This window comes from Colletotrichum chrysophilum (genome assembly GCF_026319265.1).
Source record: "Colletotrichum chrysophilum strain AFK26 chromosome Unknown scaffold_60, whole genome shotgun sequence".
NCBI lineage: Eukaryota > Fungi > Ascomycota > Sordariomycetes > Glomerellales > Glomerellaceae > Colletotrichum > Colletotrichum chrysophilum.
The window spans coordinates 115,063-142,823 of NW_026517347.1; the positions used below are offsets into that span (position 1 = coordinate 115,063).

Below are 27,761 nucleotides of genomic sequence, written 5' to 3' on the forward strand. Positions count from 1 at the left end.
CGGCTGTAGACAGTCGTTGCTGAAGAGATGACTCTGTAAACGTGGAAAACAGGAGGCAGAGCAAAAAGTTGTGACAAACAGCGGCTTAGCAAAGCCAAAAGATAGGCTGCTGCGCCGGGAGAAGAAGAGACGGTCCAGCAACAGGAGACTTACACATGTTCCCGTTTCGCCACTTGGGAGATATTGCACAGTTGTATCCGGAGCTCGACTCTCTTGATTGACCAGGCTTAGTTGCCCAAACCCTTGGTTGGCCCCCCCCCTGGCCTCCCGCATTTTGGGCCCCCGGCAGGGCGGGACGTGACAATGGATACCAGACTGGGGCCCGATAGTCGATGGGGGCGGTCCTAGAACCCTGGAAAGTGTGGTTTGCTCCTCCTGACAGCCAGACTGCCCAATCAGCCCAAGGTATCCTTGCTCGGGGTCGAGCAAGTGACGACGTTGCGTTTGCAGTTTGGACGCCGTCTTGTGTCCCGGATGTACGCTGGGCTTTCCCGTCAAACGGCTCTCGAACAGAACCGTGGAGGCACACGTCGGGTCCGCCCTGGGCCACGCCTCACCCCTGGGCGTTGGCCCGAAGGGCTTGTCCATGCCGTGTCTCGAAAGCTCGAGGGCTTCCCGAGGTTGGTCGGTGTATGTGCCCTATTGGACGGGGCTAAGCGCGTTGGGGCTGGCCACGGATGAAGGCGGGCAGTGTCGAATATCATTTCTGCCGGTTGGGCTGGTGTTGTACGTAGATCGCCCTCCCTGCCTCTCCCCTTTTCTTCCCTCCCACAACAACACTCTCTGGATACTTCGACAAAAACGACTTGCCTGCTGCATCCAGACTCTCACCCGATCTCATCATTCTTCTGATTGTAGATCCGCAGACCCGATATGCAACTTTACCCCTCATCAACTTACCGATACACTTTCAATGTCACCCGCAGATTCCACCAGCCCCAGATCAGACGTCCAGCTTGGCACATAACTTGAGAAAACCACAGAACTATTATACCTTATCTTACCAGAGCCTCCGCTCCTGAATAAACTCCACCCATCATCTTCATTCATCACCAACTCCCATGGCGCCAACTCGTGACGCCGTGCCCAACAAGGGCCGCCCGGGCATCGCCCGCTTCGGCAAGCAAAGACGGCCCTCAGTCTCCGTGCCAGATGGCACATCTATTGAGATGATCGATATGTCTCACGCCAACATCTCCGACGTCTCACTCGTCGACCACTCTTCAGACAACAGGTCCGACCTGAGCACCAGCACATCCGGAAGCTGGAGACGCAAGACCCCCAGCGGCAAGCCTCTCCTGTTCAAGCCCCCTTCCCTCCGCTTCCGGGGTCGTCCTGAGATTGAACGACCATGGAGACGTTCCAACGACCAATCTTACCTATCCGGTGATGAGAGCCACGACTCCGACAACGAGTCAAAGTACAGCTTCGACACTCAGTCTACCGTCACCAACGCAACCAGTGTAGCCTCCTCCGACGAGGACTACTACCCCCCAAAGACCGACACCACCACCACCGCTCGCCCTAGGCCTTCCATCACCTTTGCCCCACTCCCTCAATCCATCTCTCAAGAGAAGCAAGTCGTGAAGAGAGCCTCAGCACCAGTTACCCCCGCTAAGCCAGCAAAGCTAAGGGGAGCTCGCATTGACATTGCCGCCCCTGTGAAGAAGACCCTGCACATTGAGATCAAGGCACCCCCTGCCCCTGCCGCCCTTCCCGCTCCCCCTTCTGTTCCCCGCATCACTCATGAAGAGCTTCGCGAGCGTGAGAGAGTTGAGGAGGACCTCCTCAAGGAGATCTCACGCATGAGAGATGAGACCAAGAGCCTTCTCGGCAGACAGTCCGCCACCGACAGGAGACTAGAGGATGCCCTTGACCGACTTGACATACTTCACTCCGATAAGGAGAGGGCAGAGAGACAGCGCAATGAGGCTCTTGAAAGCCTGAAGACACTATCTGCCGACAAGGGCATGATCGAGAAGCTGCACAGGGATGAGCAAAAGCTCAACGACAGAATTACACGCGACTTGACGAGAATTACTAGCGACTTGGAGGTGCAACTTCAGCTTCTCGATGACGCCAACAACCTCCTTCACGAACATGAAATGAACCTCGAGGGAGTTAGGAAGGAGCGCGATGAGCTCCGCGACGTCGCGGCTGAGTTGGAAGCCAAATCAACCGAGCTGGAAGCCAAGACAAGCAAACTTGGATCCAAGTCAAACGAGCTCGCCGCCAGGTTCACTGAGCTCGAATCCAAGTCCACTGAGCTCGAGCAAACTCTCGCCTCTGAGAGAGACGCCAAGAACAACATCTCTTCCAAGTACGCCACTCTCGAGAATGACTTTGCAGAGCAGAAGAAGGAGAGAGAGCATTTCGAAGCTCGCTGCTCCAATCTCGAGAAGGATCTCGGTGATCTCGGCGCTGTCACCAAGGAGACTGAGCGCGCTCTCATTGAGAGAATCGCTGCCGCTGAGTTGACCAGAGACGCCCTCAGGATTCGCGTCGCCAGCCTTGAGACCGACCTTATCAAGAGGGGCACTGAACTCGGCGACGTCACTTCTGAGCGCGACCTCCTGCGCATGGAGCTCGACAGATATAAGCCTCAAGTCGACTCGCTTCTCAAGGAGAGCGGAGGCCTCACCGAGGCCAACAAGAACCTGCAGATTCGCATCGATGAACTCGATGAGCAGAAGAAGGGACTTGAAGCCAGCGTCGAACAGCTCGAGACCGAGAAGAAGGGTATCCAGGAGCGCTTTGACGCCATCGAGGTTGAAAAGCAAGAGATCGTGGTCAGGTTCACTGAGCTTGAGACTGCCAACACCGATCTCCAGACCCGCTTCGAAAGCCTTGAGATCACCAAGGGTGAGCTCGAGATTGGCAAGGCGGAGCTTGACACCCGGGTCAAGGACCTTGAGGGTGTACAGGCCAAGTATGACAAGCTCCAGACGCGCATCGATACCATGAAGGAGCGCAACACCACGCTGAAGGAACAGGTTCAGGGCCTCCTCAGTGACCAGGATGACCATACCTCTCAAATCCTCCGTCTCTGGGATGAAAGAGTCGGCCTTCAGTCAGAGATTGGGTCTCTTAAGGACGAAAACGCTTCCCTGGCCGGAGAGAATGCATCACTGATTGACGAAAACGCTTCCCTGGCTGGAGAAAACGCGTCGCTGATTGACGAGAACGCCTCATTGAAGGACGAGAACGAGTCCGTCACCAGCGAGCTCCGCCGTGCAGAGTCTCTCATGGGCTCTGCTGCTCCATCCATCGCTCCTTCAGTCATTTCCGAGAGCGATGCTGGCAGCGATGCCGGTACCGTCAAGGCCGACGATGATGCTGCCCCCGCGCCACCTGCCCCCGAGGATGCGCCGCCGGCGCCGCCTGTTGAGGAGGTCATCATTGTCGAAGAAGAGGTCAAGGACGACGCCAAGTCTGTGGCTCCGTCTCAGGTCGACAAGGCGATGCCCGAGGTTGAAGCTGAGCCCGTTCCCGCCCCCTCACCGGAGGCCGAGGCTGAGCCGGCTGCTGAGAAGGCCGATTCCGTTGCCTCCTCTGCCCCCGAACCCGCCGTCATGGAGGAGCTCCGTCAGAACATTGCCGAACTCCAGACGCGCAACGACCAGCTTCAAGAAGAGACAGTCAAGCTTGGCTCCCTCACCGCCGAGAGAGACGAGCTCGCTGCCCGCGTCGCCAACCTCGAGCCCCTCACCGCTGAGAGAAACGATCTCGCTGCCCGGGTTGCCAACCTTGAGCCCCAGAGAGATGGCTTGAACGCTCGCATCGCCGAGCTTGAGCCGGAGGCAAACCAAGCTCCTGTGCTCCGCCAAGAGAACCTGTCGCTGACGGCTCAGCTTGGCGCGGTCAACGCTCAGCTTGATGGTCTTCGCGCAACATACGAGGCTACTGTGGCCGAGGTCGTCGGCCTGCAGCAACAGATTAAGTCGCTGCGCGGGCGCGTGGCCTCGCCGTCCGGGGAGTCCAAGAAGTCGTCGTCGCGCACCAAGACAAAGGACAACGACAAGAAGAAGGAACAGCTTGTCGTTATCCGTGATCCCAACGAACGTGGCAGGATGTAAGTTATTCTCCCCTCTTTTCTATCTTGAAGAATGCCAGGACATGATGCTAACTTTCGTCTTCAGTCAAGTCATTCGTCGAAGCGACTTGCGCGCGATGCGATCCTCGTCCCAGTCGGAGGGTGACAAGAGCGATTAAACCAGTCGCAAACAATTATATCATCAGGTATATGGTGCAAGGATATACACATATGTAGTGATAGGGGTTTACGGTAGCCGCATGGCGACGATTGAATGATTATGGTAGCGTTTCCTTTGTTTCTTTTCATTTGTTCGGTAGCAGCGTGGGGCAATATTGGCCACCATCACGAGTTCTTTCATTCACATATTTCCTTTGTCACGGCTGGGTACGGGAATGGAACGGATCGGAACGGACTAGACATGTAACGGATTGCATGGACGGACTTGGGTCAGATGGGTGCTCTCGGGAGCGCATAAAAACATGCATCGTGTAGATTTCGTGTGCCGTGTAGCAAATAGTTCTAGATAGCGTCAGCTCCTGTTGTAATTCCTATTACCATATTATCAACCGTTTGCCTCCGTCGCGCCTCGACCTCTCCTTCGGAAACCTCGGGCTTGGTCTAGGCCACTTGACGAGGCGATTCTCGTTTGACAACGTGAGCCGCCACCAAGTGGCTTGCCTCTTACCCGGATATGTGAGCGCCGTGGCGTTTGTCGATTTGAGTGAGCGCAAGCCAGGGGCAAACTCGAACCAATCGAGAGGATCGGTCTTGTGGTGCGGGAACTAAGCAGCTCGCGTGGCCGCCAGTGGAAGTTGAAGCCCAATAGTTCGCGACATGTGGCTGATCAATGCTCTCCTTATTTTCCAGGAGTTAATTTCTCAGACTTCCCATGGGCTGACAACCACTCGTTCATTAGATCAACCACAACCAGGCCACTTTGTTGAAACCGTGGACGGAGAGATCTGCCCCCGTCTCAAACGAGCCAAGCTTTCTCACCCGTCCGTCCCGGCTAACCAACACTTCGCCGGTAGCGCCATCTCATCGTCCGCATCGGGTAGCGTAATGTAAAACCAACCCCTTGGGAATTGCGTGAATACCCTCAGCGGCGTTGAACCCGGGGGCGTCCCATAGTCTTGGCACCCCAGATAATAGTCGTATCGACGATGGCATTCTGTAGAGACTGTCTTCGGACGGTTCTCGCCCCAACAAAGCCCAGTGTATGATATCAGGAAATTCCCAGAACCCGGGTTGCCTCCAGGTAATGTCTCCAGGTGGACGGACTCGGCATTCAGGTCGTTTGCGGATTCCTGTCTGGGCTGCCATGCAACTGCCCCTCAACGAGCTAACATTCCCATGCTCCGCCCCAGGAACCAAGAAGCTGAAGAATTGAAAAAAACACCCCGATTGGATGGCGTGATGTCTCAGTCACGGATGTGGTTTGGCTTGTGGCTGCAAGCAACAACGACACATTCCTATGTGGGCCTATGATACGAGAACGGGCTCTGTCTCGGTCAACCCGCTAGGAACGTAGCGTATTCCCACTGATCCACGAGTCTAATTCATGGCGTTCTGTCCAAGTATATGAGGGGCGAGTCTCTCGCACCCCATCACCATGTTTCCTTTCCTCTTCAGCGCATTCAACTCATCCGACTCACTCACTTCAACCGAACAAGCCTATTCACTCGTTGTCGATCAACCGTCTCTCACTTGAACAACTTTCAACCCTTCAACTCAAGTCCCCCCGACAATCTTTCCAACGTTCAAAATGAAGTTCTCCGCCGCCACCATCCTCGCCGTTGTCGGCCTCGTTGCTGCTCAGCTCGACGGTATCCCCTCGTGTGCCGTCACTTGCTTGAACAACGCCGTCACTTCCACCGGCAAGTGCCAGGCCGGTGACGTGGCCTGCTTGTGCAGCCCTGCCAACTACCAGGCCATCGTCACCGCCGGTACCCCCTGCGTCCTGGCCTCTTGCGGTGCCGAGGTCGCTGCCAGTAGGTCTTCCCGAGTAATATATCGTGTCAAGGAGTGATGCTAACTATTCCCCTAGACCAGGTTCTGCCTGCCGCTGGCAAGATCTGCGCCGCCGTTGCTGGCGGTGGTGGCCCTGCCTCCTCTGCCGCCGCCGTCCCTGCCGTCTCTTCCGCCGTTGCCTCCGTCTCCTCCGCTGTCGTCGCCTCCGTCTCGAGCCGCGTCGCTTCTGCCTCCAGCAGAGCCGCCTCCATCACCAGCAGAATCTCTCAGGCCAGCGCCTCCGCTTCCGCCACCAGGACCGTTGTTGTTACCAGCGCCGTCACCAGCCGCAACGGCACCTCCACCGCCACCTCCACCGTCGCTCCCGTCACTGTCAACGGTGCCAACGTCCAGGGCCCCGTTGGTGTCCTCGCCATGCTGGCTGTTGGTGCCCTTGCTGCCCTGTAAGCAGTTCATGGCAGCAACGTGTCATTCGCCTCTTGAGGGCGCGGCTTAGAAGCACTTGATTGTGCTTGAGCCCAGTATGGTGTAGCTGGAGTAAAAGCATGGTAATTGGGATCTAGAGGAGGATAGATAGAAACCTTAATAATCAATCATCACTTGATACCTTGGTGCTTTGTGTCAACTCAACGTGATAGTGCAAGAATGATGTATCTTGATGTCTCTATGTAGCGGGTACTTGAATGCGCCATCCGGATTACCCTATCCCCTCGAAGCCCATGATGATGTGCTCAATCAATCTCTGAACTCCCTGATTGTATTTTCGTCCCAACTGTGCTCCTTGCGCACTTCCAATCGCACTCAATTCCAGTCGCTGGTTTGCTTGTCTTCCTGCAAGGGCAAGTCGTTATCCTAGCCACTGATGTCCTGGGCGATGCAAGCTCATGCAAGCTCACGGCGCCTCCTGTCTGGACTTGGCCTGCGCCTCCTCATCGGTGATTCCAGGCGTCTCCTTCTTATAATGCGTATTGATAAGGTGCAGCCTCACCGTGTCGTTCCTGGAAAAGCCTTTGTTGCAATGCACACACACAAGGGTGTGAGCTCTTCCTCTTCCAGAAGGTCTGCGTGAGGTGTTCTGATGTGTGGCGGTGCGTGTGTTGGCATTGATACTCAGATCTGTGTCGGCCCCTCCTTCTTTCTCAGTAGAAGTTTGAGTCATGAGATTCTGCGCCTGGCTGGAAGAGCCGGAGGTGACGACATTGGATGTTGAATCGCGTGGGCCATCCGGCAGGGGAGTCCTGAGTTGTCTGATAGCACTTTTCAACGCTTCGTCGTGAAGGACAGTAGGACCAATGTTGGCTGTTGTGAGGTCTCTCGCGCGAACGACCCGGCCATCAGCGAGTAGAATCACAGCGCTTAAAATGTTAGCACCAATCAATATAGAATGTGGTTTGGTCAAATACTTTTTGAAAGGGTCCGCCATTGTGCGTCTGGCCTGGATTAGTCTTTGGTGTTGAGTAGACTGCAAGTGAGGTTGGTGAAGGGTTGAAGGAGAAGGTTGAGAAAGAAGTGAGAAAGGAAACAAGGAAGTGAAAAGTTTTGAAGCAGGTTCTGTGTGCGCGTGGAAGGAAGGCCTGGTTGAGCCTTTGGCGTTGGGTGGATTGTAAGTGAGGTTGGTGAAGGGTTGAAGGAGAAGGTTGAGAAAGAAGTGAGAAAGGAAACAAGGAAGTGAAAAGTTTTCAAGCAGGTTCTGTGTGCGCGCAGAAGGAAAGACCGTTTCAAGAAGGGAGCGCCTGCCTCAAGCTGTGAAGTTATTGTATGTTGGCTACTGAACTTTTGTCAGTGAGAGAGTGAAAGGCGGGAATATTATGTTAAACAGGGTAAGGAGAGATGACCGAAAGTGAAATTCAGCTTAATTCTCATAGCAAATGAGCCCTTCTCTGTTTAGTATATATTTAAAACTGGGAATCAAATATTTTATGAAACCAGTGATACGAGACTTAAGGCAGAGCATTACCCACAAGTCTACATAATTAATGTCCAATGGTTACTAATTCATTCGAATTTTACTTAGCTAACATCCACATTGCACATACCGTTTCCAACGCTTCCTCTCTCCATCGACCCCTACGCGATGTTCCTTCTCAGGTGAAGCTGGCCTAACAGACAGTGAAGTCTTGGCTAATATGTGAGGAGTGGCTATTGAATATGTCTGAAAACGCCGTTGGATAGCTGCGATTGCTCGTGGATCGGCCCAAGGCATGGTGGAAGTGTGAACAATAATTGCTGATATTGGAAACTTGGGTCTAACACCAAGTTTGAAAAGCACTTGGGATGTTTATTCTTTCAAGAATGAAAATGCGCAGTCAATACAATGCACTTCTTGATTTTAATTACATTGAAGTACTCGATCGCACTGTGATCTTCGTGGTCTTATTCGCCTTACGTGGTCTGATCGCATCACCGACATTGCCCATGTTGTTTGATTTACTTTCCTGGCTTTCTTATCACAACGCTTGGTCAAGATCACCAGACACCTCAACCTCAGACTCCCCAAGACAACAACTTGGCTCAGTGTCGTTGCTGGGCGAGACGCGTGCATGCAAGGTACGTACCTGGGCACTCCAACGCGTCATCGCCATTCTCCCGGATGCATTTTCCATCATCCAAGACTTCGTCCCCTCACCATCATCCGACAGACGGACCATCAAAATCCATGTTGGGCGATACTTCCAACATGCCGTCGAAACCCCGGCAGGGAGCACAGCTAGTTCGCTGTAGTCACCAATCATTTACCGCGCGAGCAGGGGTTGTAGCTTGGGGTAAGGGGTAAGCGATGCTGATACGGCGGACCCCGCAGCTTCGTGCGACGCGCAGTTCGATCGAGCTCACCTCCGACCCTTGCGATAGCTATGCGACCAGCCTGCGGAGAAGCGTCGGCCTTGACTCGGTGTCAACGCCGTGTTGCAATCTACACGGCCTCTGATAGCTGATGTGCCCGTTCGTCGGAGAGAGAGCTATCAGGGGTCGAAGGATGTGCCCATTGGTCAATCAGAGCTAGCTCTGAGCTTCGAGGTCCCGAAAACTTCCCATGATCGTACCGAGGATCTTCGCGTCTTGGCTTTATTCTATGGGTATAAAAGCCATTGCTGCAGAATATTGGTTTGGAGTTACGTGCCAGACAAGTCAATGTTTCTTCTGCTGAGCAGCCTTTTGACCTTCCTACCTCACGCCCATCATGCATCTCCCGCTCCTCTCCGGAGCTGTCCTGGGTCTCATCGCCCCTACCCTCGCGATTCCCGTCCAAGACAGTCCTCGCCAGCGTCTTCTCGACGGAAAGGGTCTCCCTTCCAAATACCGGTCCAGCGCGCCTCCTTACACGCCCGGTCATAAGGACAAGTACGACGGTCCTGTTGACTCCGTTGGAGATGAGCTTGATCCCTTGCCCTACCGCAATGGACTCGGTGCTTCGGTCCTTGGACCATGGAACGAGGCTCGCTCCAGACAAAACCCCGATCTCGTTCGACCTCCCAGCACCGATCATGGCAATCTGGCCAACATGCGCTGGAGCTTCGCTGACTCCCACATTCGGATTGAGGTTTGTGCCCCATATTGCGATGTGCCACAGACGCGATTTGTACAGCACTGACATACACCCTAGGAAGGCGGCTGGACCCGACAGACTACAGTTCGCGAGCTATCCACGAGCGTCGAGTTGGCCGGCGTCAACATGCGATTGGACGAGGGCGTGATTCGTGAGCTTCACTGGCACAAGGAGGCTGAGTGGGCCTACGTTCTCGACGGCAGCGTTCGTGTCACCGCGATCGACTACGAGGGAGGCAATTTCATTGATGATTTGAACAAGGGTGACCTTTGGTAAGACGCAGCCAACAAACAAAGCCCAGTCTGCTTGACAGGAACATAACTGACCCAAAACATCCAGGTATTTCCCATCTGGTGTTCCTCACTCCCTTCAAGGTCTCGGCGAGAACGGCACCGAGTTCCTGTTGATTTTCGATGATGGAAGCTTTTCTGAGGAGTCTACTTTCATCTTGACGGACTGGCTTGGTACGACACCGTTCAATACAATTATTTGAGCAAATACTAACCGTACAAAAGCCCACACCCCTCGCTCCGTTATCTCGAAGAACTTCAACTTGGCCCCAGAAATTTTCGCTCACATCCCTGAGGGTGAAAAATACATTTTCCAGGGAACTACTCCCGGCTCGATCGGCCACGAGGCCCCCAACGGAAAGGGCGTCAAGAAGTCAAAGCACCAGTTCACTCACAAAATGCTTGCTCAGGAACCGAAGAAGACGTCTGGTGGACAGGTCAGAATTACGGACTCGAACAACTTCCCGATTTCAAAAACCGTCGCCGCCGCACACGCTATCATTGAACCCGGTGCCCTCCGAGAAATGCACTGGCACCCTAACGCCGATGAATGGTCCTTCTTTATCAAGGGACGTGCCCGAGTTACGATTTTTGCTTCTGAAGGAAACGCGAGAACTTTTGATTATGTTCCCGGCGATGTCGGTATTGTCCCTAAGAACATGGGCCACTTCGTCGAGAACATCGGCGACGAACCCCTCGAAATGCTCGAAATCTTCCGCGCCGACGAATTCAGAGACTTTTCACTATTCCAGTGGATGGGAGAGACACCCAAGAAGATGGTCATCGACCACCTCTTCGCCGAAGACCCCGAAAACGGCGAGAAATTCTGGGAAAAGGTCCGCAGTGCCGAGAAGGATGAAATCACTCTGCCTGATGCTCTGGAGAAGGAAACCGATGGCACTCAGACCGACGAACTTTGAGGGAGCACTGCCACAATGGAAGTCCGGAACCCGGGAAACATGACAGCTTGGCTTTGAAGCCTGTGCTTTGGAGTTTCGTTTCGTTATCGACGATGAAACATTTGCAGCAAAAAAGTCATTGCAAAGTCTACAATAGTTGCTGATCGCTCAATAATACCATTTCATTATTCTTGGCAACTTAGTCCATGATGCCTACAATTTCGGTCTGGCCGTTTTGTTCCATTCAGCCGAAACCAGAAATCCCATCCTTTTTTGCGTTTTCAGCCGAAGAGCGAGAGTCTCTAAAATCAACTCAACAAACTTCCGTCATGAGATGGGCATACTCGGGGTATCCGTGCTCTCTGGTGACTCTGGTCCCATCTTTCGTCCAAACACTACGGGTTACTCAGTTGCCGCTGCCAAGCCTAGACTTTGTATCACCATTCAGTCAGCCGCGCATAGATCGCCTCCTTCGCTTCTCGAACTAGAAGCAGAACACGTATACACTAGCGGTCTATCAACAATAACGCTCTGTCTGACCAGTCAAGACCCCAAATACTCTTGCCGACAGGTCTCCGAAGGATACCCGTGGCAAATACTTGTTTGCCGTACTTCGAATAGATCTAATCTAGGAGAAAGAGGGGTCATGTTCGTGATCACTACCTCGGTGTGGTTGAACAGGACTACCATAGGCTATCGCCCTTGCTGGGCTCCTTCACACCCCCCGCGACCCGCGGCCAGGCTCACCTCGCCAGGATCATTACCCCTCGCGCCCATGTCCTTGGGGCTTATCACCGGAGAGGTGTGAGCAGGAGGCGGAAAAGGCAGAAGGATCAAGAAGGTGGTGACTCTGTCGAACAGGGAGGCGCAAGGACGAACCCCGCACGATGGGAGGGACGCCGCCAAAGGTGAACACCATCACCACCGGGCCAATAGTTCCGTTTCAGTGGGAACGGGGGATGCGCGCGCCGGAGCTGACAAGAGCAAGCTGCACGGCCAGACCCAGGCGAAAGGACGTCTTCGTCCAATCTTTTTCCGCAGCGGCAGAGGCGTGGGCGCTCTTGGATGGGTGAGAAGGATTCAAGGTTGCGCGGGCGATGGACACCCATTCCTATTCTTGGAAGTTGGAGATGGGAAGAGGGGTAAAATGTGAATGGAACCGAGTGTGCTAAAAATGATGACAGCGGTTGGAGAATGTTTCTATGGATGGTTTAAGCAGCCAGCAGTAGCAGGCCAGCGACAAGACAAGCCCCTGGCAGACTTGAGCATGGAAACCGAATGCCATCCCATCGAGGTTCGCATCCCACCCTCATTCGTCGTCGGTCTGCGCAAGCATACGCTGCTATTACCGAGGAGCCAGTCAACGGCGGCCTTTTTACAACAGACGAGTGCTGCAAGAACCCTGGTCGGTGTGACCGCTGCATCTTGATCGAACAGACGTACCGTACTCCGTACACAGACAGTGGTAACATCCATGACTAGGGATGGCGCATATGTAGAAACTCACGGCTCTTGTTGCTTCCCCATCCCATCATGGCCCACAACCCGTTCTCGCCGAATCGCCCTCGTTAATCGCAGGCGGGTAGACTGCCATTTTGTGCCATTTCCTGCGTAGTAGCGCTGGCTCGATGCTGCCCAACCCCGGTCGGCGCCGGACACGATCCCGGTCATCCATGGCCGGAACACGGCACCTGATTCGCGGGCTTGGCATGCCACCTTTTGCCGGGGAAATCAAAAGCTTGTCCCGTCGTATCGAAGACAAGGCCTCGCTCCACTGGACAGGGAACTTCGGGAGGGTGTGAAGAGCCCGGTGGAGACCGCTTCCCACCGGCACACGACATCGTGCCTCGTCATTGCGCTCGTTAAGTCTGTTCCTCCAGCGAGCGAGCCAGGCCCCTTGCTAGCAACCGATGGCCGTGACGGGAGCGCTATTGGACGGGTATGTACCCCGCGTCTTGGCCCATAGTTACGCGGCGGGAGGGGACTTGGTAGTGAGAATGAACGACGTGGGATTGCGCCCGCGTCAGACTAACGTGCGGTACATGTACGGCGGGCGTCAAGGAGGGAGGTCAGTCAGTACTCAGCAGAAGAAGAGGAACAAGAAGGGCGAATAGGCAGGCTGCGAGCACGCTGCCGTTTTGGGATGGTTACAAAAGCACCTTTTTTCGCTGACCGACGTCAAGCAGGCCCCATATTGCTGCTTACTATCTGACCGTACTATGGAGACTTTGCCTTACATAGAAGCTCAACGGTGCATTTGCAGATGACGAACACCGGACCCAGTCTACGTGGGCTAAGGAGAGGACAAGAGAGAGCCAAGTGGACGCTTGTCTTAGGACTGAGAGCCTGTTATCTCTTCTCGCCAATCCCGAAGAGGAAATTCGATATGGTAGCCGCCAAGAGCACCTTGGGAACCTATGCATGCAACCCAAGACCTACTACGCAGTATGGGGGTCATCCGAGGCGTCGAGAAAGAGCTTGGCTTGAAACAATTTGGGGACTTTGGGTTACCAGCGAGCCCCTCGGCTTTTTCTTCTATGGGACCTTCGCACCCTTCGTTCTCTCGTTCTCTCTTCCCAAGGTGGTCGCGCGGTGGCGGGCCTCTGTCTGCGACACTACCTAATACTCGCACAGATTTGCGCTGTGCGACCGCCAAGACCGCCCATCGGTGCTTTGAAATTTGCAGAAACCACGAGGAAGCCAAGAGAATGGACTTGGCGGTTGTCTTAGCATTGCGGCTCTGGCACGCCAAGGATGGTGAATTCTGCCCATAGAGAGTTTAATGACTACAGATGCTTGGATGGACATTGGAATAAACATGGGATGCTCAAGGTTTCCTGGTCTTTGAACATGGTGAATGAGGGGCCACGGCTGGCCATCTCAGCTGACGTGCTCTCCAACTCCAACTCCAATGTCCTCGCCCTGCTGCGCCGTAATCATGTGTGTGTGCTATGAACGTACCGTCGCATACCTAGTCTCGTAGGTAGTAGACGTGCTTCTCTCAATCAGCATCGAGTTCCCTTACTCCAACTATGCCATCCAAAGATGTCCCTTCCCCGGCCGCATGTGATCTGCGATCCCGTTTTGTTCGCCACGCCCTTGCTCTCCCGCGCTCTACAGCCGTCCGGTGGGCTGCTAGTTTCAAATTGAGTTGGATAGACATACTACCTACCGCATACCACATTCAGTCCTCGGGCCTTATTTTTGGAGAAGAGACGGTCTTGGAGTTGCAGCACTTGTCACCCTTCCCAGGGGCTAGCTTGTTAACTTGACTGGTCTTCGTTCGCGGCGCGACTCCGCGCGAGGGGGGCATTACCACCGCACGAACGCCCATCCAGCCAAACTCCCACCAATGTGAACTGCTCGACGCTCAAATGACCAAGCCGTGATGAACTGCATTAGACCCGGTCACGTCGGCTAGTGAGGGGATCCCGAAAGTCGTCCGAAGGAGGGTACGGCAGTTTACTACGTTGTCGACGGTGATGTTGGTTGTACAGCCAGCCTCCATCCGTGATGTTTGTCGTAGCTCTGCGGCTGCTGCTGTATCTGGGATTGCTTGGCTCACGCCTCCCAAGGCCCTGACCCCTCACCTCCCAACCCTCCTTCACGGCTGCATGAGTGTTCACTGTGCGGCAGCGCAGGCGACTTCATCCCAGGTTGAGGTCGCGTTCTCATGTGGTCTGTGTTGCAACGGGAGGACTTGCGCAAGCGGGCAGCTGCAATGTGCGGATCAGATAGCAATGCATTCTCAAGCATAAAGAACACCTCCATCAGCATCACAGCGGGGCTGGATGGCTTGTTGTTATCTCTGCATTGTCAGAACATGAGTTGAAGAGGCCGGGAGTAGGGCCGACGACGATTGCACCATCATCTGTTATGAGAAGGATATAACCATCTCAACTGTTTGAAACCAACGTGTCTGTTCTCGAACGACCAAAGCAAACAGCTCAGACACCTCCTTCTCTTCTTTCTTTTCTGCTCCCGTTTTGGCAGACCTCGTTGTCAAGATGTTCAACTTCAAGGGAAAGATCGAACATGCTCAGGACGAGTTCGTGACGGACGCCAGCATCAGCCGGGCCCGCGACTTTGTTGTCTCAGGGGCACCCAAGCTGCCTTCCGCCGCGGGCGTCTACCTCCTCGAAAAGGTCCCAATCGTCCAGTGGCTGCCGAAATACCAGCCCAAATGGCTCATCACGGACTTCATCGCCGGTCTGACCGTCGGTGTGATGCTCATTCCGCAGTCTCTGGCCTACGCCAAGATTGCAACTATTCCCATCGCCAACGGTCTGTACTCAAGTTGGCTCCCAGCTGCCTTTGCGGTGATTATGGGAACCTCAAAAGGTCAGTTCATAGTGAAGAAATGGGACAGCATGTTTCATGGGGATTTTCTAACCTTGCCAAAACTTCAGATCTCTCAACCGGTCCAACCTCCATTTTGGGTCTCCTGACTGCGGAAATCGTACACGACCTCAGCGAAGAAGGCTTTGATATCACCAAGATTGCCACATCCGTCTCCCTCTTTGTCGGAGTCTACTCCCTCATCATTGGTCTCTTCGGCCTCGGTTTCCTCCTCGACTACGTCTCATTCCCGGTTCTCACAGGCTTCATCTCAGCCGCAGCTCTTGTCATTGCCTTTGGCCAGGTAGGCTCTCTCGTTGGACTGTCCAACGTGCCGTCAGGAGTTTTCAACGTCATTGGCGACGTTTTGAAGCGTCTTCCTGACTGGGATGGACCGACCTGCGGCGTTGGTCTCGGAACTCTCATCATCCTCATAGGTCTAGAGAAGGTCGGCAAGAAATGGGGCAAGAGGCACTTCGCCATCAAGCTCCTCGCCAACTCCCGTGCCGTCATCGTGCTCGTCATCTTCACGCTCATCAGCTACCTCGTCAACCGCGGCCGCGACAAGGCTGACTACGCCTGGAAGGTCAGCCAGGTTAGCACCCACGGCATCGCAAGACCCCATGTCCCTGAGTCAAGTCTTGTTGCGAAGGTGGCGACGAGAGCCGTGGCGCCCCTTGTGGCCAGCACTCTCGAGCACTTGGCCGTCGGCAAGGCTTTTGGCAGGAAGAACAACTACCAGATCGACCAGAGCCAGGAGTTGAACTATCTTGGTGTCGTCAACATCGCCAACAGCTTCTTCAGCACGATGCCCGTCGGTGGCGCCATGTCCCGTACCGCCGTCGCATCTGAGTGTGGTGTCAAGAGTCCCCTCAACGGACTGTTCACGGCTGGCTTCATCCTTCTGACTCTTTATGTCCTCTCCCCGGCTCTGTACTGGCTTCCTTCCACGACCCTGTCTGCCATTATTGTAGGTTTTTCTCGGACCAACAAAGACATACACAATACTGACAAAGCCCCCTTTTACAGATCATGGCTGTTGTCCATCTTTTCGGCCCCCTGTCACTCTTCTACCGCTTCTGGCGCATTTCCTTTGCCGATTTCGTCGCCTCCATGATTTCCTTCTGGGTCACCATCTTCGTCAGTGCCGAGATCGGCATCGGTGTCGCCGTCGCCTGGTCTGTTGCGTGGACAATGCTGCGTTCAACATTCGTCAAGCCCGTCATCCACTCCAGCTCCAACGAAATCACCACTTCCATCCCGCAGCCCATCACCCGCATCACTGCCAGCGGTCCCCGTCGCGGCAGCGCTCCCGCCACGGGCACCCAGACCGAGAACACGGGCATCTCAATCCCCGGCGACACCATCGTCGTGGACTTCAACGACGCCGTATTCTTCCCTAACGCCGAGCGCGCCAAGAACACGACTCTGACTGCGATCAAGCTGGTGTACCCCCGCGTCGAAAGCAGTCTCAGCCAAGACGACCGTGACAGGCATTGGAGCGTGGCGGCGGAGAAGCGGCTCGAGAGACTGCGCGCGCAGAAGCAGGTCCGCCTCAAAGAGACACCGCTTGCCGTTGTTGTATGGGACTTTACGATGGTGCCCTTCATCGACACCTCTGGTATTCTGACGCTGAAGGAATTGAAGGACGAGATTCGCGTGCACTCCGGCAAGAGTGTGCAGATTCGTATGGTGGGCATGTCGGACAAGGTTCGGAACCGGTTCTGGAGAGCGAAGTGGAACTTGGTTGATTTGGAGGAGTGGCGAGAGGAGGACGCCGACCTGGTGTACCCGTCCATGGAGTCGGCGATCTGGGATCGTGACAGCGAGTCGGGTGCTGATGCCTCAAGCGAGAAGAAGGGATAAAAGTCTGTGGCGGGAATACCGCGGTGGTTCGAGCAAAGGAAGGGCAATGAGCGATGATACGTATTTCCTAGTATGATGTTCAATAAGATACCTCTGTTCATTTCATCTGGCATCAACAGTCTTGTAGGAAAACACAGGATTGAATTCTCGATTGCTAAGGTCTCAGTAGCTCATGTGGACATTACACTGAAAAGGAATATCGATGCCTCCGGCGTATCATTTCAGTGACGGAATACGTGTCCGGTACTTGATTAAAGCTGGCCCTCAAAACCAAAAGAGCTTGACCTGAATAGCAGCAACAACGACAAGCAAAGCCAAGATCAATGCGCCGAACTTGTAGACCCTTGTGAAAGCCGCCTTTTCCCGCATCGTCATTTGGGTTTCCAGTTTGCCCATGCCGTCGTAAACTGTCTCGACATGGGTGCGCAAGAGACCGGTCAGTCCATGGAACTGCTTGTCCAGGCGATCGTTGAACAGATCCATCCGGGCCTCATTCACGGTGCTGGCGAGAGACAACTCCTTCTGGAAGCGACTATCGAGGGCCTTGATCACCTCAAGCTGAGTTGCGACGCTTCCCTCCAGCTTAGATTGACCTTGGCAAACATCTCCATAGCGACGGGCGAGAATCAACGCCTCCATTGCACGTTGGTTCGCAAGATCTTGGGCGTGGTCGACGTTACGGATGTGTCTGTCGAGGGTTTGAATATCTTTGATCATGCTGCGCTGTTTCTTGATCACGAGCTTCTGGATTTCGCGCATGTGTTTAACGTCGGTATCGGCAACGGTATTACCATCCAGGGTGTGATCGGGCGATATGGCAATCAGATCCGACTCCTTGAGTTTCATCAGTTTTCAGCAACGCGCAATATGGAAACAGCAGTACTAACCAATCCGGAGGGGGACGCAAGGCGAGGTCGGTTCTCTGGCGACATGGCTATCTGTTTCTTCACCCAGTCAGCAGGAGGAACCTACTGGTAAGTCACACTAGAAGTTCTCAAACGCAAATCTTGCCACACCCTGCATCCGTGATGTCGTCGCGTGTGCCTTCCAGTTCCCGACAAAGCGCACGAATCCCGAAGCCATGAGAGCCGGCGAAGCCATTCCATCCAGGGTCTCGCACCTGTTAGAGCTGTTGATTCCCTGACTGGGTATGACCACCGGACACATCCCAGACACACATTGAAGTGATTTGATCGAGACCGCCCCACAAGATCACCCCCCGAACGAGAGCATAGCGAATGACCTTCGGCTGGTTTAAGGTGCAACGAGACAAACGAACCATCCCGAGCCAGTAGTGGCTGAGGATCCCGACGCCATTGTCTGAAAAGAGAGCGTCTCTGAAGGACGATGCCCCGACTCACAGTTGAGTGGTTGACCGAGCCAAATGGTCCTGGCAATCGAGCATGCTCCAGAGCGGTATCTCAGGCCAAACCTCTCGACGACAATCGAGTCTTAGGGCTCAAAGTGGGACAGGCTAGGAAATGTGGAAAGAAGTGCAAGAAAAACGAGGCTGGGAATGGGCTTACCTAGCTGAAATTGCAACCCAGGATCTCTTCCAAGATCTCGTCGGGGACATCATCGCCGGGCTCCTTGATCATCTTGCACTGGCTCACTCCAGGAGATGACATGTTGTCGTGCTATTGCGAGAGGTCAGTAGGCTCGGATGACAAATGTGAAGGGGACTGAGGGGTGCGTACGGCGGATGGAAGACTTTGGAGATGGGTTGGCGGAAGTTGTAGGAAGAATGGAGAGTGGGAAAGACTGAGAGAGGCAAAGGTGGAAGAAGTAAGCAGGTGTCGGGAGAAGGGCAAGGGGAGGAGGGTTAGTATTGACCGACGCCCACGCACAAACGCAGACGAAAAAGAAAAAGAAAGGTCAAGTTGGAAACGAAGAGTCTCAAAAGTCCGAAGGTGAGAAAAGTGTGAAGTTTTTGAGTGCTGAGATTGGTGTGGGTGGGTAGTAAGAAGGCAGGAGCAGGAGCAGGAACTGGGCAGGAACGAACATGAGGAAGGTGAGAGGGGAGGAAGTTCGGCGCGCGGCTGGTTGACGCGACGCGAACCAGGGAGCAGAAAAATGAAGGACAAGTAAAAATCAAAATCCCGTAGGAAGAGAATCTGTTTCGCGGTATTTACCTCATCGCAATCTGAGAAGGTTGTCGGAAGGCGGGAAGCTCGAAATCGTGTACCACACCAAGCCCAGTGCGAGGCTTGGATGGTTTGCGGATGTTGTTGGTTTTGGGGGAAAGACGAAATCCGAAAGGTTTTCGAGGGGAAACGGATTTTGGCCGAAGAGGGAGACGCGTCAGGTCGCCAAAGTTGAAGAAGGTGGTAGGCAGTACAAGGAACCAAGTCTTGGAATGGAGCGAAGTGCAAAGTTTTCTTTCATTCTTTGATTTGTATTGACACAAACGGAAGGAGCAACCAAACTTGGGGTGATGAAAGCGATTAGCAGACTTTTCATAGAAGACACAAGATCAGCATGAGAGGTCCCAGGAAGTGCGCAAAGAATCACTCATGCCAAAATGAATAACGGAGACCACAATCTCATGATTCGAAGTGATGTCTACCTAGGAACAGCCCGTACAAAGTGCTGGTTCCAAAACTAGAGCTTGCGGCCCACAGCAAAGGCAGCAAGGACGAAGACAGTGAACCACGTAGCGAAGAACATCGTCTGCATGATAATCCGAATCCTCTGCTCTAAGCTGAACCAACGCTGCAACTGCTTCATTCCCTCCTCCAAATTGCGGAGGTCTCGCTCAAGGCTCTTCAGATTGTCATCCAGGGTGTTTATAGCAGCAATTTCCATGGCTTGCTCGCACCGGATGAGATCAATTTGATTCATCCAAGCATCGACAACATCCGGCTGGGGTCCAAGGTACGTGTGAGGGTGGTTGGTCGCGTTGAATGCAGCGGACTGGGCGGCCTCCCGTTGAAGCAGGGCGTTGAGCAGTGCCTAGTACACAACCAGTCAGCAAGAACACCAGAATCCCATCAAGACAAGCTCACAAATTCGCTGGCCGACATCTCGATCTCGTAGACTTCGTATTCAATAGCAGACTCTGGGATATTCTCGGTGGCATGAGTCTGCTCCTCCCTACGGGCTTGGATGCCAGGAGCACCCTGAACAGGGACGGCATCCTGCGGGCGAGATGCCATTCTGAGTTGAGTTTCGGTATGTCTGTGATGCCAGCAACATGTGAGCCGAGTTCCAAGTGAGTGTTACGGGTTGCTGGCTTACCTGGCGCTGATGCGACTGTTTGTAAATTATTGATTGGCAGCGATGTGATCGCGTTTGAATGGGCCGAAATCCGTTATGGGGCAAACAAAAAATAGTTAAGAAGGTGATTTGGATTGGGAGGAAACTGGTTTGCTTGGCTGGACCTCCGAAGACAGAAAGTCGCGTGTTGTGTTGTGGGATGTGGGCGGCCCAAAAGACCGTGCCCAGCCAAAGACGATTTCTGGCTGCAGGTGAAGTTGAAGTAAAAGCGAGGAAGGTGAGCTGAAATGGCAAACGCTTTTGCGTCCGGTGTTATGTCGTCAAGCCGTTCTCTGCGCTTGTGGTTGTGAAAGGGAAGAGATACCTTGGGCAAGGCAGGAGCGAAGGGAAAATTGGCAATAACGGTCTGCTCGAAGACTTCAAGGGGGCAGTCGGCTGAAGACACTGCGATCCTCGATAAATCGGATTGAATTTCAGGAGAGGTTCGTCATGGCGCGTCCTAGGGGCCAATGCTACGTACGATATCCATCAGAAACTCGTCAAACTACCGCCTCGGTCTCTGCAAAAGGAATTGTATTGTGTACACCCAAGGTGTTTCTCGTCCGAACCCGATCTTCCAAGCGACATCTCCATCCAGCTTTACCCCTCAAGCATATCAGTCGCGAGTGAGGTGAAGCAGGACATACATGGGGACCACCATGGCGAAGCCACCAAACAGCATGTGGTGCTTCTGTGGGAGCGCGGCCAACACGCTCTCCATGAGATCTTGGCGGTCAATGACACCTTTGAGCCGTCTCTGGAGAACGTTGTCCACCTCCTGGAGTCTGACAAGCTGATCACCAAAATGCTTCTTCAGGGCTTTGAGCTCGTGGGCATTGGACGCGGCGAGCCGATCGAACTTGTCATCGATTCGCTGACGATCGTATTCTTGACGTGTGCAGAGGCCACCAAGGTCTTCCTGCATTGTCGTGTGCACCATACGGATTGCTTCGATGGCGTCAGCGTTGACTGCGGATGACTCTGAAATGACTGCGTTGCCGGTCAAGGCCTCGAGAGCGCGCTTATCGGCCAGGTTAGCAAGCTCCTAGGCTTTAAACTATCTATAGATATCTACGTAGGTATATACCTATATAATCTATAGGTATAGAGGGGTACCTAAGTAAGTACTAATTAAGTATAAGTAATAAGTAAAACTTTCTTATTTAGATATTAAATAACTATTTTGAAAATATTTTCTTCTAAGAGAATTTATATATCTTAATAAACTTAGATTTTTATTTATTAAATTATAGCTTTTTATTTTACTTTACTTAAAGAATCTTAATTTTAATATTTTTATATTATTATTTTCTTTATATATTATCTTAATATTTAGATATTACTTTAATTAGTAAAACTTAGCTTCTATATTAGTTATATTATAAATTTACTTTTATATGTTTATTATATAAGGATTAATAAAATAATTTTTAATAGTGTTTTTTAATTAGCTTTATATCTAACAAAATAACTTATAAGAAAGATTATTATAGTAACCTTATAGATTAATATAATAATATTATAAGTATAAATTATAAATATATAATAGTAATAATATTCCTTAAAGTATACTATATAGTATAGATTAAAGATATTTTATAATAAGTATTTAGAGAGATATTTATCTTTCGTTTAGATATATTTTATTTTGATTATAAAAGAAAAAGAGATTATTTATAAATATAAAATTAATTTTAACTATATAGTATAGATATATAGATTATATTAATATATTATATAATTTTTATAAAGTAAATAGTTACTACTATAGTGGTAAAAATAGGTTAGTTATTTTTATTACCTACTAAATATATATATATACAACCTCTCTTTTTAATATTTACTATTTTATATATTTTTCTCTTTTTTTCTTTTATAATATGTTATAATTATAATCTTATTTAACTAGTTTATTTTATAAATAACTATATAAGTTTTATTATTTCTTTTATTTTTACTTATTTAGAATTTAATTTATTTTAGATATCTTAAATTATAATATTTTTACTTACTATATTATTTAGTAAAAATATAACTAAAAATGTACCGTTACTTAAATAGATTATTTATAAATATAACTGTAAAATTATTATTATAGCTACTAAAAAGACTAATAAAAAGACTATTAATATAGCTACTAAGAAGATTAAGTAGAAAACTATCTATAAAATCCTTATTTATATTATAAAAGAATATATATTTATTTACTACTATAAGCTTAAATATAAGTTAGATTATTATAATTTACTTTAATTTAATTATTATAATATTCATATTTTTTAGATTATACTTTATAGGAAACTTATTAATATTAAGCTTCTTATAATACCTTTATTATTAAAGCGCCTTTTTAGCGCTTTATTAAAGGAATTATATATAGTTAATTAAGTTAATAAATCTAATCTATCTTATTAGTAAACTATAGCTATAATAGCTTTTTAAGAAGCTGTTAAAGTAATTTTAGTAATTATATTTAAAAGTATATTTATCTATTTACTTTTTATTGTTTTATTAATTTACTTTTAATATCTCTATATATAGTAATCTATAATAAGAGAGTTATTATTAAACTTATAGATATTACCTTTATTAAAAAGATTTATATAATATCTTAAAATATAAAATATTTATAGCTTAATAATATTTATAAAATACTAAATTCTATTTTTATTTTATTTTATTATTTTATTTATATTTATTTAGTTTATTTTAATAAAGTTAAATAGAAATAAAAAGATATTATATATACTTAATTCTATTTTATAATTTATAATATCTTAAAACTAAATCTTATTATTCTATATAAATAAATAAATAAAATAATCCTTTTTTTAGAAACATAATAGAAAAAAGTAAGATATTATAAAGAAAACAAAGAGAACTATAATAAGAAAAGCTATATTAAAGCTAAAAAGAAAGAGAAGAACTAATTATAAAGATTTAATTTCTATTATTAGCTCTAATTATAAGAGTAATATAATTTCTAAAGATATTTTTATATATTTACTTTACATTAATAATTAGTTTAAAGATATTAAGCTTAATAATATCTCTGTTAGAAATCTTTATATTTTTAATATTATTAAAGAAATTACTTAGTATAGTAATATCTTTATAAGAAATACTAAAACTATTAATAATCTAAAATAAGATATTAAGACTATTAATAACCTAAAGTAAGATATTATAGCTATTAATAATTATATTAGAAACTTTAATGCTTTAATTACTACTAAAGAAAATCTCTTTAGTAGTAATATAATAAGTAATAATAATAGAGAAGAAGCTATTAGATATAGCTATAATTTTAAACGTGTTAAGTATTTTAAAATCTTTAATAACTAAAGAAAGTTTTAATCTTAAGTTAGTAGATATTTTTAAAAACAAATAATAGAAAATACTATATATTAGCTTAATATTAATAAATTAGTATTTTATAATACTTTTTAAAAATAAATAAATAAGTATTCTTAAATTAATAAGAATAAGATTAAAATTCAGATTTAATTAATAATAATAAAATAAAATAGTTATAAAACTATATAGTAAAAAATAGTTTAGTTTAAACAGATTATTTTAAGAATTTAGTAATGAGAGTATAATTATATTATATAAAAAGTATTTAAATAACTATAGAAATAACTTTTATAAGATTATTATAATAATTATTATAATATAAACTTATTTATTTTAAGATGAATAACTTATATTATTAGTAAAATAAATTTTATATAATTAATAGAATAATTAGTATAATACTTTATTATATCTATTAGAAGGTACATACTTTTAACTTATAAGTATAAATAGAATCTCTACTTATACCTATATTAATATCTATCTACATACTTAGTAAACCTATCTACCTATATTCTAAGTATACCTATAACCTAACCTATTTAGATAGGTACCTGTGGGTATCTATAGTATGGGTAATTTGAAGCTTATAAGCTCTGAGAGATCGGCCCACTTCTTGCTGAGGCTCTTTTTCCCCTGCTCGAACTCCTTTTTGAAGATGCGTCTCTGGATGACCTCTTGGTCCTGAACGAGAATGGTTCGTAGAATTCTGGCCTTCCACTTCGCGTTGAAGTCGTCGCCGCTGTCCTGGTCGCTTTCAAGTGGTCCGATACCATGCTCATCATTGGCCTCGCATCTGGTAAGTACTTGAACATGAGTTTCAAACATCAAAACAGTTGTAACTGACCTCAGGCTGAAGAGCAGCATGGATGAATTCATCAGAAATGCTGATATCTATGATGTTGGACGTGTCCTGTGTCTTCGACCCGTCAGCAGCCTTTCTTCAAAGGTCCTACAGGTAAGCCATTCTCGAGATCCTCAAATGCCCGTCTTCGGTGCTGTGCCCTGCATCTTTGCGCCATTCTGAAGTTTGTTCCACAAAGATCTGGACTCTTCGACGTTCCCGAAGCACGTCTCGTGCTTGGTTAGAGCAGAGACACTTCTCCAGAAACACACATTGAAGTGATTGTGCCGGGTGTGACTCAGACAAAACACGGCGAACCCCCCGAAACAGGAGATTGGGGGATCGCCTCAGAACCTGTTGCCCGTGACCACCATCGGGGCAGTCCAGAGTATGGCATTAACCCCGCTGGACCAACCCAAATCCCGCGAAGGGAATTGATGCAGGGATCTTTGCACCGTCGAGACTGAAGGTTGGCGCCCCAGCCCAGTGTAGGGTGGTTTGCAGCGACCAAGCATGCCTCAGCTTTTCCGGGCTCCCGACCATCCCTTTCTTAGGGCCCAGCAGGCCAAGACTGGCAGACCAGCGTGAAGACAGACAAGAAAAACGAGATCGGGTCCTCAAACAAAGTGAAATGCGGGCTTACCTCGGTGGCAGAATCGTCGGGGGAGGGATGGGCGTCACCCTCATCAGCGGCGCGGTTGCCGAGGCCGAGGCCAGGAATCAAGCTGGGTGGAGTCGAAGGCATCTCGAAGTCGATGGTTGCGATCAAATCGATAGATAGGGATTTGTCGTTGAGTCGCAAAGTGGTGACGGTTCGCGATGCTAAATTTCCTCAACCTTCAACCGCGTTTGGTGGTTAGCTGGTTGGACGGCTTGGGAGAAGATGAAAGGAGAAGATTGAGGAGGGTGAAGGAGAGAGAAAACGGCGAAGTTTGCTTTGTTTTTTGGGGGTCTCCTCGAAGAGGAGTGTCACGCGTGGGACGCGTATCCAGGTGAGAAACGCACTGGTGAAAGCGCGCGTCTGAACGGGGAGGTTGGGATGGAGAGCGGGAAGGGAAGTCGCGGAGCAGCTTGGGCAGAAAAGGATGTTCAACGGCGCCTTCCATCTGAAAGACCTCGCGACACTTGGGCACCGAAGAGAATGATAAAGACAGACTTACATAGATATTAGGCAACGAGGGGCAGAAAATGGGCAGAGTGGCGACGGAAGTTGAAGTGAATGGCCTCGTTCCGCAGCCCATTCCTCGCGAATGGATGTGAGGTCGCTCAGAGAAGAAGAAGAAAATCAGTTATCAGTCGGCCAGGCGGTCGTTGTCGATGGACAAATGAGAGGGAGACCGGTGGCCATGACCAGACTGGTTTGGGAGCTTCAAGGTGAGGCCTGAGGCGGCCGTAGGAGTCGACGCGGTGCCTTGGCAACGCGAAGATGGAGGACTGGTTGCGCGTGGATAGGTAGGTACCTTAGGTAGGGAGCTAGGTAGGCAGGTGCGGTGGTTTGAACGTGTGAAAGCTTCTGCCTGAACGGTTGGACGGTTGTAACCGTCTTATGGTCTCCCGGTCGTCCCTTGCTTGAGGTGAACAAGTCAAAATGCGTCCAAGAAAGCAGACTCGGCCTCATTTAAGGAAGGAGCGGTCGATCTGGATCTTCACCAACGTAAAGTGAAGCGAGCTTTTCACGGCAGATCATCATATCAGAAACTTGCATATACTTGATGATTTCTCTGTTGTCTCCCCTCGATCTCAACACATAGCTTTAGTGTTGTCCAGATACACGTTACGTAGGTGCCTACTCGCGGCGGCGGACATCCTTGATCGCAATGATGAAGGCCATGTCGATGATGGCAATAAGACCGGCTATGACCGCGAAGAGCCAAATGACCCGATCTAGGTGATCAACGCGCTTCTCAAGATCGTCGAGGCGCAGCTTCAGGAGATCATACTCATCGTCATGTTCAAACTCCAGCCATTCCGCTCTCTCCTCGCGACGCTTCTCTCGCTCTTCGTGGCGCTTCTCTCTCTCTTCATGACGCTTCTCCCGCTCCTCGTGGCGCTTCTCCCTCAGCTCATGGGCCTCCTCTCTGTGCTTCTGCTGGTCAAGAAAGTCCTCGATGGCGGTGTCGACGGGCTGGCTAGCGTTGGTGTTCTCATGGATGACGGTGGAGCTGCTTCTTGGGAGTCTCTGGGCTCTTTGGAAGACCTTGATGGCGAGCATCTCCTGCTGGTCATCAAGCGACTCCTTGCCGAACTCGAGTCGCTCCTGATTGATCTCCGCTAGCATATCGGCGAGGCCCACGGTAGGGCCGCGAAGCTCCTGGCAAGTGTCATTGCTGGTGTTGGTGAGGTGGCCCTGTACGAAAGAAAGCGAAAGTCAGCTTAATATTTCGCAGCGAGATATTTCTATCTCCTAGTTTTGAGACGGCAGGGGCAAAAGTCCCAGTAGGGTGTGGCGAAGACGTACCTCAGTGCTGGTCGACTGACGGCGATCACGACGACGGTGGCCAGCCTGGTTATCCAGGCGGCCAAAGCCTGAGAACTCAGACTGGCTAACTTGATCTTCCTGCATGGTGAACTTGTTGTCTGAGGTTGTCTTTCTGGGGTTTGGTGGCTCAGATCATGACTTCCAAAGTCAACGGATGCGTGGTGCTTGGCCAAGACTTAAGGGACTCAGAATCTGTGATAGCGCGGTTGAGAAACTCAAACGATTGGTCAAAGGAAGGAAATTTTCTGACTGGCTGTCGGCTTCTGGTGTGAGGAGCTTACTTGTTGTGTGCAACTTCGCTCGGAGGTCAGAGGACAGAGGTGGAGATGGAGGGAGAGAGTGGTGGCAGTCCAAGGGCAGAACAAAAGGAGGTCGGTCCACCACATAAAGGCCATAGCCTGGTGCTCAAGCAGAAGGAGCTATAAGTTGAATATCTTAAGCAAAGCTCCAGTGCCTATGACGTAAGCAGAGTAAACAAAGCTCTGTGATATGCTCAAGACGCGTGAGAGATGCTGAAGGTGAAATGCCAATTGGGTCCACGCAAGAGAGAAGTCACACTGATTTCCTCTCAAAGGAGCGCGTTCACCTCCATCACAAGTTTAGACCAAGGACAGTTGACTTGTCTGCCGACTCATTGTTTTTCCTTGCTGCCTTCCTCCCATCTCAGTTTCAGGCCACCACCAGGATCCCAAAAACCAACTTCATCTGGTCCTACTGTCACCTGCCTTACTCCCAGTCGTCACTAGACAATATTGCTATTGCTGACTTCACTGTCGTCAGGTACGTGCAAACTTTCATCTCGTCAATTTTCTTCCCTCAGGACAACGCGCAGTCCCATTGTATTTATCACCCATTGTTGACACGCAGAACAGCACCATGACC

General features: G+C 49.7%; 8 protein-coding genes across 8 annotated transcripts; 4 read left to right on the forward strand and 4 right to left on the reverse strand.

The window, feature by feature from the left end:
* Positions 1-1,061: 1,061 nt before the first annotated feature.
* Positions 1,062-4,212, forward strand: COL26b_007422 (uncharacterized protein; the record flags this gene model as incomplete). The annotated part of the gene is made up of 2 exons (XM_053180214.1): positions 1,062-4,072; positions 4,140-4,212. 2 exons carry the CDS (start codon positions 1,062-1,064, stop codon positions 4,210-4,212), a joined length of 3,084 nt encoding a protein of 1,027 aa, XP_053035823.1.
* A 1,589-nt stretch (positions 4,213-5,801) lies between these two features.
* COL26b_007423 (uncharacterized protein) lies at positions 5,802-6,454 on the forward strand (the record flags this gene model as incomplete). Its single annotated transcript, XM_053180215.1, has 2 exons — positions 5,802-6,027; positions 6,084-6,454. The coding sequence occupies 2 exons, from the start codon at positions 5,802-5,804 to the stop codon at positions 6,452-6,454; spliced, it is 597 nt and encodes a 198-aa protein (XP_053035824.1).
* Positions 6,455-9,185: 2,731 nt separating this feature from the next.
* On the forward strand, positions 9,186-10,761 carry COL26b_007424 (uncharacterized protein; the record flags this gene model as incomplete). The annotated part of the gene is made up of 4 exons (XM_053180216.1): positions 9,186-9,545; positions 9,609-9,823; positions 9,891-10,015; positions 10,067-10,761. 4 exons carry the CDS (start codon positions 9,186-9,188, stop codon positions 10,759-10,761), a joined length of 1,395 nt encoding a protein of 464 aa, XP_053035825.1.
* A 3,986-nt stretch (positions 10,762-14,747) lies between these two features.
* Positions 14,748-16,944, forward strand: COL26b_007425 (uncharacterized protein; the record flags this gene model as incomplete). Its single annotated transcript, XM_053180217.1, has 3 exons — positions 14,748-15,081; positions 15,150-16,048; positions 16,108-16,944. The coding sequence occupies 3 exons, from the start codon at positions 14,748-14,750 to the stop codon at positions 16,942-16,944; spliced, it is 2,070 nt and encodes a 689-aa protein (XP_053035826.1).
* A 264-nt stretch (positions 16,945-17,208) lies between these two features.
* COL26b_007426 (uncharacterized protein) lies at positions 17,209-17,876 on the reverse strand (the record flags this gene model as incomplete). The annotated part of the gene is made up of 2 exons (XM_053180218.1): positions 17,209-17,778; positions 17,832-17,876. The coding sequence occupies 2 exons, from the start codon at positions 17,874-17,876 to the stop codon at positions 17,209-17,211; spliced, it is 615 nt and encodes a 204-aa protein (XP_053035827.1).
* Positions 17,877-19,545: 1,669 nt separating this feature from the next.
* Positions 19,546-21,124, reverse strand: COL26b_007427 (uncharacterized protein; the record flags this gene model as incomplete). The annotated part of the gene is made up of 4 exons (XM_053180219.1): positions 19,546-19,896; positions 19,950-20,121; positions 20,182-20,196; positions 20,847-21,124. 4 exons carry the CDS (start codon positions 21,122-21,124, stop codon positions 19,546-19,548), a joined length of 816 nt encoding a protein of 271 aa, XP_053035828.1.
* A 2,996-nt stretch (positions 21,125-24,120) lies between these two features.
* On the reverse strand, positions 24,121-25,145 carry COL26b_007428 (uncharacterized protein; the record flags this gene model as incomplete). The annotated part of the gene is made up of 3 exons (XM_053180220.1): positions 24,121-24,352; positions 24,404-24,450; positions 25,044-25,145. The coding sequence occupies 3 exons, from the start codon at positions 25,143-25,145 to the stop codon at positions 24,121-24,123; spliced, it is 381 nt and encodes a 126-aa protein (XP_053035829.1).
* Positions 25,146-26,186: 1,041 nt separating this feature from the next.
* On the reverse strand, positions 26,187-26,963 carry COL26b_007429 (uncharacterized protein; the record flags this gene model as incomplete). Its single annotated transcript, XM_053180221.1, has 2 exons — positions 26,187-26,747; positions 26,859-26,963. The coding sequence occupies 2 exons, from the start codon at positions 26,961-26,963 to the stop codon at positions 26,187-26,189; spliced, it is 666 nt and encodes a 221-aa protein (XP_053035830.1).
* Between the last annotated feature and the right edge of the window lie 798 nt (positions 26,964-27,761).